Here is a 12596-nt window from a genome sequence, read left to right on the forward strand (position 1 = left end):
AAACAGTTTTTGTTATATGCACTAAGAAAACTAGGTTGGAATTCATTTCCTCTCCCGTGTTATGAATCGCGTTGCATGCTTATTAATATAGAAACGCTTGAAAAAAGAAGAGAAATTGCTTCGGTAACTCTTGTCAACGATTTAGTTTCACAACGCATAAGTTCGGAAAATCTGCTTGGAAAACTCAACTTTTATGCTCCTACACGCTCATTAAGAACGCGAAAAATTTTCGTATTAAATTCATATAGAACAGAATATGCCATGGCCGGGCCAGTTAATAGTATGATGAGTCTTTACAATAAATATTGTGAAGTTATTGATTTAACGATGTCACGAAATGCTCTTAGAAAAATATTGAACACTAGAATTACATAACTATATTTGTGATGTTAGCAATAGTTTTTAAGATGTAGTCTACTATGATTGACGAAATAAAATAAATAAAATAAAATAAATAAAGAGTTACTACGGCCATTGGAAGATAATCGCATTTTAATGAACGAAAAAGATCATCATGCGTAACATTGATGGATGCCTATTAAATGATTTAAAATGTAAGTTTTTGTGTATGAATTATTAATAAGTGATCATTACGACGTAAGCACAAGCACATCGATAAAAACAAATACCAGAACTTAAATTTTAATGTTCATTTCTTTAATTAAAGCGAGGAGTCAAATTTTCCAGCGTTGAGAAAGGACTAAGAATTGTTTCGCAAGCAAAAAAAAATCTATGCAAAAAATGCTTTCTTACACTGTAAATAAAAATCACGTCGAAGTAAAGTGATTTGCTGTTGAATTCGCACTACTTACCTAACATTGCAAAGTTGAATGAAAATCTTTCGAAATATATTAATGCAAAGAGCGATGAAATCAACAGCAAATCACTTTATTTTCTGTTGTTATGTTCATCTTTGTTGATATGCTTATGTTTGAGATACGGAATGTCGGTCAGTTGAATAATTATATAAATTCGCAACAATTTAAGTGTGACGAAATTCGAGGCCTGCTATGATAGTACACAAATTAGTCTACTGAAAGGCTCTCAGCCATCCGTTTGCAATTTTCGACTATTTATTTCAAAAAATATATTTTAGTGTTTTCGCTGAACAAGTCTTTTCCTATCTTTTCTCCACACCCTAATATTTTTTATTATTTTCTAACCGTTTTTTGCGAGATACCTACCGGGCAAACATTCAAAGCAAATAACAACATCGGCCAAGCGAGAATATTGCAGGACTTTTATGCTGATCCGATTAAGTAAGTCGTTTCTATTCGCTCAGCTCGCATTTAATTGATTTCTTTTAGCACTACACACCGTGGGACGAAGAGGGTTGCCGCTCTGCCCGATCGTGGCTCGTGTGAAAATTCATTAGCATTTCGAGGCTCACCCGAGAGCTCAAAGCGTTTAACCCGACAAGCTGCCCCCTTCTCCCGATGATGGTCTGCGGTTGTCTCTCCATTAGTGAAGCAAATCGGTGGTGCCCGACCGAATCCCACGAAATGTGCCGACAGTTACGACTTCAAATAACGCTAGGCTCTATTGGCAACCTGATCGCCATCGGGCAGGAGCCTCTTTTGTTACTAGTCTGCTTTTATGAGCACGACGAAGTTTTTTTTTCTCGTGGCTTATCCGTGGTGCGCGATTCAAAAGGGGGGGTGGAGGGCGAAAGCTCGTGTCCAAAAACCGCCGATCACGACGCGCATTACGCTGATGGAGACGCCCGGAAAGAGAGACACGAAGTTAACGACGCGGCGGTAGGTGTTGAAACGCGAAGAAAACGACAACTCAAGATCGGTATACAAAGCTATTATGAACATACATATTTATTGGAAGCGTGTTTGGCATGCTTTTTGACTCCATAACAACCATAACAGCTTCGTCGCCGTCCGCGTTGCGATGGAGTGAAGCAGTGCAGCAGGGTGAGACGTGGCGGGCGCGGCGCATTTTGCACAGTCCGAGCGTGAGACCGTTCGCTGCGTACCGATTCAATCGGGGGCTGCTACCGTCAGCTGGTGCTAGTCGCGAAGGAATAAAATGAGAAAAAATGAGAAGGGTCTACGAACTTTTTTCAGGAACCGCATAGTAATCAGTGTAAAAACCGAAAATCTGAATAAGACCAAACAGGCCAAATGCTATACCCTCCTCCACCCAGTTTGACGAGCTGAGCATTTTCAGTGCTTAGGTACCTACCTGTGTTTGTAACGATCCTACATAATATTCAAACATATGTTACGTAATCGCACACGTCGGGTAAGTTGTTAACACAGGTTTTTCCTAAAACCTGAACTAAAAATAAATTAAAGATTATAGCCTTTTAACCGCTCCTGTGAATTGTGGTTTCCTGAGCCAGCTTAGAGATTTAAATTAATGTTCCTTTAAGCAAACGAATAAGCGATGAACCTGACGAGCAACTACTATGCGGCCTTTTGACGCACTTCCGAGCTGGCTAAGGACACCAAAGTTTACGGGAATAGCATTTTTTTCTGGAAAAACCTGAAAAACTCGGGGAACTTAAGAGTAAAAAAAATCCTTGATTGCTCTATAAATTCTCTAAGTTATCCAGGTTTTCCCGAAAAACACAAATTCCTTCACGGTTCCAGGTTTTGCAGGTGCTAGGCACCCTGTTGTTGTTTTTAATTTATTATTCTGGGAAAGTATGAACAGTACAGCTTTTTAACTTTTCCTGTGAATTTTGGTATTTTAAATGCAATATCCTCAAATTTTGTCTTGCTTTTATTCTAACGCTAATGAATATAATTTTATGCCAGTAAACAGTAATTGATCCGATAGTCATATGCCTAGAATAAACGATTCGATTGCCTAAATTAGGCAACAAAAGTTTTTCTTAAATCTCTTGACGCGAGGATAATTCTTTCATGGCATAAAAAAATAAAATGGATTCAATTGGGATGAAAAAAAACTTTCTCAAAAAAAAAATTGACTAGATCCGATAACTGAAGACAGTGTTGAACCTTAAAAAACTTAACACATTTTCTATCAAATACTTTTGAAACTGATTGAAAAATTCTTACCAAGAAGGAACATATCACTCATTCGTTGTTTTGCTTTCGTCTTGATTAGACGCAAATTTTCCATCTCCGTTTGATTCGCAAAATAACAACACACGAGTTATCGTACGGGTGTTTTTTTTTCGATTAGTTCTTGTGTGCGATAACAATAGCCTGCAATATATCGGCAGAAACATCTTCTGCACACTGGTAGGGGCAGGCTACCCCGCCAGTGATCTGATACGCTGCTGATATATCAGCAAGAATAATTCTCCCGCACCACTGTTACCCCGCAAGCAGCACGGACCACCATACGATCGAGCGAGTGGAAGTCAACTACAAGTGGCATCTACAAGGTCGAGTGTAAGATACGGCCACTGTGTCACAACACGAAGCTGGATCGTCATTGTTTGTTCTGCGGAGACACTCGATTAATCCAACTATCAGCCGTAAGGTCGTGACTTAGACGTTCGGTGAAGTATTCACTTTAGAATTTTTATCATTATTATTAATATTATTATTATTATTGTTATTATTATTATTATTATTATTATTATTATTATTATTATTATTATTATTATTATTGTTATTATTATTATTATTGTTATAATTATTATTATTATTATTACTATTATTACTATTGTTATTAGTATTAGTATTACTGTCTTTTTTTTATTTTGATCCATTGTAGTTTGAAAAATTGTTTTTAAAATTTAATATCAACTACTTGATCCCCCCACCCCCCCACATTCGAATATTTATCGTTTGTGTGCGGTAGAGCGTAACGCTCCCGCAAAATGGACGACATGCAGGTGCAACTATTCCTGGATGTGGAAACAAATGGGGAAGAGATTGAGATCTCCCCCATCAATTCCCCTCTACCTTCCCCGCTACCTAGCCCCGTACCAAGGGTACCGGCAACACGGGTGAAAGCTTACCCAGAAGAAGCTTCGAAAGGTCCGTTCGTAGTTTACTTTAGGCCCATAAAGAAGCCTCTTAACATTATACAAATAGGCAAGGACCTGGCAAAACAGTTTTCGGCCGTAACCGAGATTACGAAGGTGAGGCCGAACAAACTGCGAGTTGTCGTGAGTAGATTGAAGCAAGCAAACGAAATTGCTAGCTACGAGCTCTTTACAAGGGAATACCGCGTGTACATCCCTGCCAAGGACGTGGAGATCGACGGTGTGGTTACCGAAGGAAGCCTCACGGTCGATGACATTTTGCGTCACGGGGTTGGCTGTTTCAAGAACCCCCTGATTCAAAATGTAAAGATACTGGATGTCAAGCAATTGCATTCAGTATCCATCGAAGAAGGGAAGATGAAATTCTTCCCTTCGGATTCCTTCCGTGTAACATTCGCCGGATCCGCACTGCCGAACTACATCTCTTTGGACAGGGTTCGTCTGCCTGTACGCCTGTTCGTACCGAGGGTCATGCATTGCCAAAACTGCAAGCAGTTAGGTCATACAGCCACCTACTGCTGCAACAAGGCACGCTGCAGCAAGTGCGGAGGCAATCATGCTGAGACCGCTTGCAGTGAGGATACTGAAAAGTGTCTTTACTGTGAAGGAACTCGGCATGACCTTTCGGCGTGTCCCGCGTACAAACAGCGCGAGGAAAAAATTAAGCGTTCCCTCAAGGAACGATCAAAGCGCTCTTTTGCAGAAATGCTTAAGAGGGCTGAGCCACGCTCGACAGGAAACATCTTTTCCTTTTTGCCAACCGATGAGGGTACATCTGACGATCCCGTCGAAGGGTGTTTTTATGCCTTGCCAGAGGGATCTAGAAAGAGGAGAATGCTCAACTCGCCTAATCTTTCTCGCAAAGGTCGTAAGATAACCCCTAGCAGAATGACCAATAAGACAACACAGAAAGGAAGCGGTGAAGAAAAACCGAAGCAAATACCCCCCGGTTTTAATTTCAAATCAAACCAGGAGTACCCACCGCTTCCTGGGGCACCAAAAACCCCTCGTGCACCCATTTCTCGATCAGAAGACATAAAAGAAACAGGGTTCATAAAATTCTCTGATATTGTGGACTGGATATTTAAAACATTCAACATACCAGATCCCCTTCAAAACATTCTTCTTGCCCTTCTCCCTACAGTGAAAACCTATTTGAAGCAACTCACAGCAACTTGGCCCCTCATTTCAGCTATCGTATCTTTCGATGACTAATACGTCGAAAGAGGTTAGGAATTTCGTCACTGTGTTTCAGTGGAACTGCAGAAGTATCATCCCCAAATTCGATTTATTTTCACATTTGATAAACACATACAATTTTGATGCGTTCGCGCTCTGTGAAACTTTTCTCAATTCAAATGACCAACTTAATTTCCACGATTTCAACATCATTCGTCGAGATCGAGACTCACACGGTGGAGGGGTACTTTTAGGGATCAAAAAGTGCAATTCTTTTTTCAGAATCGACCTCCCCTCGATCTCGAATATTGAAGTTGTTGCCATTCAAACGAATATGAAAGGAAAAGACCTTTGCCTTGTTTCGTTATATATTCCCCCATCCGCGCGGATTGAACAGAAGCAACTCCTGGATATAGCAGAATTGCTTCCCGCACCTTTTTTGATTTTGGGAGATTTTAACTCTCACTGTTCGCTATGGGGGTCGCTGTACGACGACAACCGATCTTCTTTAATCTGTAACTTGATCGACGACTTCAATATGACAGTTTTGAATACTGGGGAAGCGACACGTGTACCTAATCCTCCAGCACGTAAAAGCGTGCTTGATCTATCCCTCTGCTCGACATCATCCCCACGGTAGTGATCATCTTCCAATCGTTATATCAGATGCTAATGGTTCAACTCCCCCGAACCCAATCAATATTTCCTACGACCTTACACGTAATATTGATTGGAAGTGTTATGAGTCTATTATAGCGCAATCTATCGAGACTCACGAGGAACTTCCTCCGGAGGAAGAATACGCGTTCTTAGCTGGCTTGATAATCGACGCCGCGACTCAAGCTCAGACGAATCCGATACCCGGGGTAACGATTAGACAGCGCCCTCCCAACAAATGGTGGGACAAAGAGTGCTCTGAGCTGTACGCGCGAAGGTCCGCGGCGTATAAGGACTACCGGGAGCACGGCACTGTCAACCTACTTCGAAAGTACGAGGCACTGGGCAGGCAGATGAAGAGCTTAGTAAAGGCGAAAAAACGCGGGTACTGGCGGCGGTTCGTAAACGCGTTGTCCAGGGAAACAGCGATGAGCACTCTTTGGGATACCGCCAGGCGCATGCGGAATCGTGACGTTTCGAATGAAAGCGAGGAGTATTCAGATCGCTGGATACTCGATTTGCCAAAAAGGTCTGTCCGGACTCCGTACCGGAACAGAAAACCCTTCGCGACGCGTTATTAGTAACTACGGGAGAGCCTCCATTTTCGATGTTGGAATTTTCAATGGCTCTCCTGTCGTGCAACAATAAGGCTCCAGGGTTAGATAGAATAAAATTCAACCTGTTGAAGAATCTACCCGGCTCTGCAAAAAGACGCATGTTGAATTTGTTCAACAAGTTTCTTGAGCTAAATATTGTTCCGCATGACTGGAGGGAGGTAAAAGTCATTGCTATTCGGAAACCCGGGAAACCTGCCTCTGATCACAATTCATATAGGCCGATTGCGATGCTCTCTTGCCTCCGGAAATTAATGGAGAAAATGATCCTCTTACGGTTAGACAAATGGGTCGAAACAAACGGTTTACTTTCAGATACTCAATTTGGCTTTCGCCGGGGCAAAGGGACGAACGATTGCCTAGCGTTGCTTTCTACTGAAATTCAACTAGCCTTTGCTCGAAAAGAGCAAATGGCTTCTGCGTTCATGAATATTAAGGGGGCTTTTGACTCTGTCTCTGTAGAAGTTTTAAGCGCGAAACTTCATTCGCAGGGACTTTCACCAAATTTGAATAACTTTTTGCTCAATTTGTTGTCAGAAAAGCATATGTATTTCTCACATGGCGATTCGACAACTTCCCGCATTAGTTACATGGGCCTTCCCCAGGGCTCATGTTTAAGTCCTCTCTTATATAATTTTTACGTCAGTGACATCGATGAATGTCTTGCAAATTCATGCACGCTAAGGCAACTTGCAGACGATAGCGTTGTATCCATTACTGGTAGCGAGGCTAACGATCTGCAAGGACCATTGCAAGATACCTTAGACAATTTGTCTGAATGGGCTCTTAAGCTGGGTATCGAATTCTCTCCGGAGAAAACTGAGCTGGTCGTTTTTCCTAGGAAGCATAATCCAGCTCAGCTGCAGCTCCTACTAACGGGTGAAACGATCTCTCAGGTTTTAGTCGCTAAATATCTCGCGGTCTGGTTCGACTCTAAATGCACCTGGGCTTGCCATATTAGGTATCTGACACGAAAATGCCAACAGAGGATTAATTTTCTTCGTACGATTACCGGAACTTGGTGGGGTGCTCACCCAGGAGACCTTCTAAGGCTTTACCAAACAACGATATTGTCTGTAATTGAGTACGGGTGTTTCTGCTTCCGCTCCGCAGCAAACACACATTTGATTAAACTGGAACGAATACAGTATCGTTGTTTGCGTATTGCCTTAGGTTGCATGCATTCGACCCATACGATGAGTCTTGAAGTGCTAGCGGGTATTCTTCCGTTGAAACATCGTTTTTGGAATCTCTCTTACCGGTTGCTAATTCGATGCACAGTTATGAACCCATTAGTAATTGAAAATTTCGAGAGGTTGGTCGACCTTCAATCTCAATCCAGATTTATGACTTTATATTTTGACTATATGGCTCAAGATATTAATCCTTCTTTATACGATTCCTCCAATGTCGCACTTTTAGATACTTCTAATAATGCTATATTCTTCGACACTACCATGAAACAAGACATTTCTGGTATCCCGGATCAATTGCGACCCCAAGAGATCCCTAATATTTTTTCCAATAAGTTTAAACATGTTAGTTATGATAGAAGGTTTTTCACTGACGGATCTAATCTAGATGAGTCCACTGGCTTCGGTGTTTTCCACGAAAATTTTACCGCCTCCTACAAACTCGATGCTCCTGCTTCCGTGTACGTCGCAGAACTTGCTGCTATTCAGTACTCTCTTGGAATCATCGAAACCCTACCCATAGACCACTACTTCATCTTCACAGATAGTCTCAGTGCCATTGAGGCTCTGCGATCAATGAAGCCTGTGAAGCACACCCCGTATTTCCTGGGGAAAATACGGCGGTTAAGTGCTTTAACAGATAAAAATTACCGGGTTACCTTAGCGTGGGTCCCTTCTCATTGTTCCAGTCCGGGCAATGAAAAGGCTGACGCTTTAGCTAAAGTGGGTGCTATTGATGGCGATATTTATGTAAGACCAATTGCTTATGATGAATTTTATAGCATTTTGCGTCAGAGAACACTCAACAGTTGGCAATCATCATGGAACTCAGATGAACTGGGACGGTGGCTACATTCCATTTTTCCTAAGGTATCGACGAAAGCATGGTTCAAGGGGTTGGGTGTCGGTCGGGACTTCATTCGCGTGATGTCCAGACTTATGTCCAATCACTATACGTTAAACACGCATCTCTTTCGTATAGGGCTTGTAGACAGTAATCACTGCGTTTGTGGCGATGGCTACCATGACATCGAGCATGTTGTTTGGTCGTGTACCGAATACTGTGGTGTTAGGTCTGAGCTTATAGATTCCCTTCGGGCCCGAGGAAAACAACCGAACGTACCCGTTAGAGACATTCCGGGAAGCGGTGATCTCCAGTACATGACACAGCTATACGGGTTTATAAAAAACGCTGGCATTAAAATTTGATTTCTTTTATCTATTTGCTAGAATACAATTTCTGTCACAAACTGAAAGAGAATGATACACCCGGCTGGAGACACTAAAACGAAGACTCGGCATCTCTATGTTTACGCAGACACCTCAGATCAAAACTGCTCAAATAGAACATCACTGGTTAGCCACGTACAAATAAATAAATCGTATAACTCAATATAGTTGAAATCAAAATTGTAACTCCCCTCCTCTCACCTTAAATCCCCACTAGCTCGTAGTCGGCCGCGAGAATAAAAAAAAGGCCTCCCTCTTTTCCCTGCTAATTTAGAATTTAAAAAAAATGTACTAGGCTCAGTTAAACATAAATTGTATCGTGCCGTGTCAAATAAACTATTTAAAAACTAAAGAAACATATCACTCTCCATTAGGAGACACACTGCTTCGCAACTCGATGCTGACCAGTCATTTCCAATTTTGCTGAAACTTTGTACAGTTTGTCAAAATCGGCGTAAAAAACTGTAAAAAACCGCGTCAATATGCGTAAAGTAAATCACCATGCAAAGATTTTGAAAAAACCCGAAACGCTCTACGACTAGTATTGAAGATTTTCCCTTTTTTACGGTTATTCCGGATCCTTCGGAGGGCGGAGGTTTTTTTCTGGCTAAATCTTCTACTCAATAAACACCTCGACGTTTTTGTTTCCCAACCCGCTTAAAGATGTTTGAATAAACGCGGTATTGCGAAAAAAATCTGCCGCTTCCAAAATTTTTGGGAGCATATCTGAGAATACTTCTCAAGCGAATGATTTAAAAGACATTTTGAAAGCCGCAGAATTTAATGTTGACAAAAAAGCATTCGCCAAAACAAGCTCTTGCTATATTCGTTGTTTAATTCACTACTAGCAGCAGAAGGTCCTTATATCACTATCACAACATTGTTATTTATGTCCAAATATGGTGCTTAATAAAGATGAAATCACTTTGCTATCTGAAAACCTGTTAGTAATATTTTGGTCAGATTTTTTGTTATACGTACTCTTATGCGCTCGATGAAACAATTTCATGCATCGAGCCCTACTGGGGAGCCACAAATTATACCAAAATTTTTGCCAATACTAAAACAAAACCTTCTTTCTCGCTTTTTGAATGTACATTTCATAGTTTTTTCTGGTCACAACGCTAGTGTCAACATTAGTGATGGGAAACTTATCGATACTTATCGATAATATCGATAAATGATGGTCATCGATATTATCGTTAATATTTTGACGTTAGCGATAATTATTGATATTAGAATGGTGAGCACAAGTCAGTGCGGTTGGTTACTGGAGGAGACCCAAAAGAAGGAGACCTCACCTACCTTACCCCAGGAGTTGCTTCTGCCGCTAGGTATTTGTTGGGTGCTGCTATTCGACAAGATTAAGCATTGTTGGGGGTGGTGCGGGCGAACCTTTAAGGGCTCTTCCCACTGCTTCCGTTCCGGGACCGGGCCGGGACCGGGCCGTGGCTGTTCCGCGTGTCGTCCGGGCTCGTTTGAGATTGATTGCATGCGTTCTTATGAACGCATTCACACCGACGCGCCGTGCCCAGACCGGGGCAGCGTTGAGTTGCCGTCGTGCTGCTGCAGTGCGAGAGAAAAACTATCGTTGCCGACGATACTTTGTGTTGGCCGGAGAGTGCACGGAAGGCACTCGGGTGGATGCGTGTATGTTGTAGTGACATATTTCGCGCGGAGTGAGCGGTATGAAAAAAAGAGAAAGACGTTATTTCACATATACACACCAACATTTCTCAGCCAGAGCGCAGCGCGGGCACGATTCAAGCACGGCGCAGTGTGAATGCATGAAAAGTCCCGGACGAGCCCGGTCCCGGCCCGGTCCCTGAACGGAAGCAGTGGGAATAGCCCTTTAGCCCCGGGTGTCACTGAGTTTCTGAGAAATAATGGTAACTAATAAGGTATTTATAAATTTTAGTTACTTAAGAACAGATGAATTCGACAACTTAGTAGTGGAGAACTTTAAAAAAATATCCAAACTTTTTGCACCATCTCATAAAAAGCAATGATATGAAAATGTAATAAAATGCATTTTCTTTGGCTAGCTAACTCTTATAATATGATGGACATGCATAGCGGCAGTCTATTGGTAATTCTCTGGTAATTGTTTAGTTCAACTTGGAACTGTTTAAGTTAAAAGTATTTGTTACCCAACAAACAATTTTTAGTTCCACTAAAAATCCAAATCAACGAAATTGTTGCGCCAAAAAATATCCTAAGGTAGACAAAATAATTGAAATAAATAAAATTCTCTCGAATTTTAAATGGCCAGAACTTTACGAAAAATGAATCAATTTTGATTACCGGTTTCATTTCACTAGAAAACAGCATTATATTAGTATTACTTGGGAACTTGGTGTGACCAACCTACACCGAAAATGTTTCGGATTTCAAGAGTGGGTGTCAAAGTGTACATTTTTGCAACGCATAAAACGTTTTAGGCAACTAAATTGTCTATCTAAAATACTTCATTTAAAAAAATCTGAGATCACTGATATTTTCTAAAATCATTTTCTGTTTTTAAAATTAAATTTTTTTCAGAGTAGGATCTTTAACTCAATTTTTTATATTTTTGAAGGAAAGTTCAGATAATTTTTACTAAAATATATTGATTCATAAGAAAAAGGTTTAAATACATTTGGGTTTTCTTACGAGGGGGATACATGCCTCGTGAAAAAACCATGTTAATTCAGAAATCCGCTTGAAAAACCGCTTTAATTCAAATATTCGCGTAAAAAACCACGTTAATTTGAAAATCTGCATAAATAACCTTTTAGAGAAAATCCGCGTATTTTCACTTTTTTAAATGTTAATCCAGATAAACTTTCAAACGCAAGTTTGCAAAGTTGCTTGGTTTAACAAGACCTACACACCCACAATGTTCGATTGAATTCTGCTAGAGTGCTGCAAGCTCGAAGAAATTAGTACCCAACAGGGAAAAAACCGCCAACACCCATATCAACGGGAAAAAATCAACACCCATACTTGATAAATTCATACCTCGGTGATTTCTTGGCGAATTTTCAATCTTTGGCTACCAATGAACCCGAAATAAATTCTGATTTATTGACAACCTAAGTGAAAGAGAATGTCAGAAAAAGTTCTACGCGTTGCAAAAATGTACACTCAGTTTCGTTAGTCTCGCTCGTAAGCGGCATGCAACACCCCATGTGAGGTTCTCGGTGATGCCGCTTCCACACAGTACTCAGCGTTGCCAGGTATCCAGATTTAGCTGGATTATCCAGATGTTTGAACATGTACCCAGGTAGACAGATTTGATGTCCAATTATCCCGATTTTTGATGAATGATCCAGATTTTATCCAGATTTTATTTTCTCTGTTCCGCAAAACGGTCATCACTTCAAATTTGGCGCGAAATTTTGCAATTTTGTCGCCTCAAATTTTACGTACCCCAAGACTTTTATCCGAAGAATTTACCTTTCACCCCACGAAATGGCTTCCAGATTTTTTCAGATTTTTTTTTTGCCTTTTACAGATTTTTAAAAGAATGACCTAGTAGACAGATTTGATGTCCAATTATCCAGATTTTTCATGAATGATCCAGATTTTATCCAGATTTTATTTTCTCTGTTCCGCAAAAAGGTCATCACTTCAAATTTGGCGCGAAATTTTGCAATTTTGTCGCCTCAAATTTTACGTACCCCAAGACTTTTATCCGAAGAATTTACCTTTCACCCCACGAAATGACTTCCAGATTTTTTCAGATTTTTTTTTGCCTTTTACAGA

General features: G+C 40.8%; 1 protein-coding gene across 2 annotated transcripts in view; it reads right to left on the reverse strand.

Annotated features, from left to right (window-relative positions):
* Window positions 1-12596, reverse strand: part of LOC129720852 (nucleoside diphosphate kinase 6) — a 124005-nt gene that overhangs the window by 59825 nt on the left and 51584 nt on the right. The window contains exons 3-4 of one of the 2 annotated variants that reach the window (XM_055672686.1): window positions 1823-2018; window positions 1110-1710 (exon numbers count right to left, since the gene is read on the reverse strand). The exons of the other annotated variant lie outside the window; for it this stretch is intronic. Of the exons in view, the coding sequence (XP_055528661.1) occupies window positions 1647-1710; window positions 1823-2018 (260 nt within the window). The 3' untranslated portion in view covers window positions 1110-1646. Of the gene's footprint in view, window positions 1-1109; window positions 1711-1822; window positions 2019-12596 lie in introns of those variants that run through there. 2 annotated transcript variants of the gene reach the window in all.

This window comes from Wyeomyia smithii, chromosome 2, assembly GCF_029784165.1.
Source record: "Wyeomyia smithii strain HCP4-BCI-WySm-NY-G18 chromosome 2, ASM2978416v1, whole genome shotgun sequence".
Classification (NCBI taxonomy): domain Eukaryota; kingdom Metazoa; phylum Arthropoda; class Insecta; order Diptera; family Culicidae; genus Wyeomyia; species Wyeomyia smithii.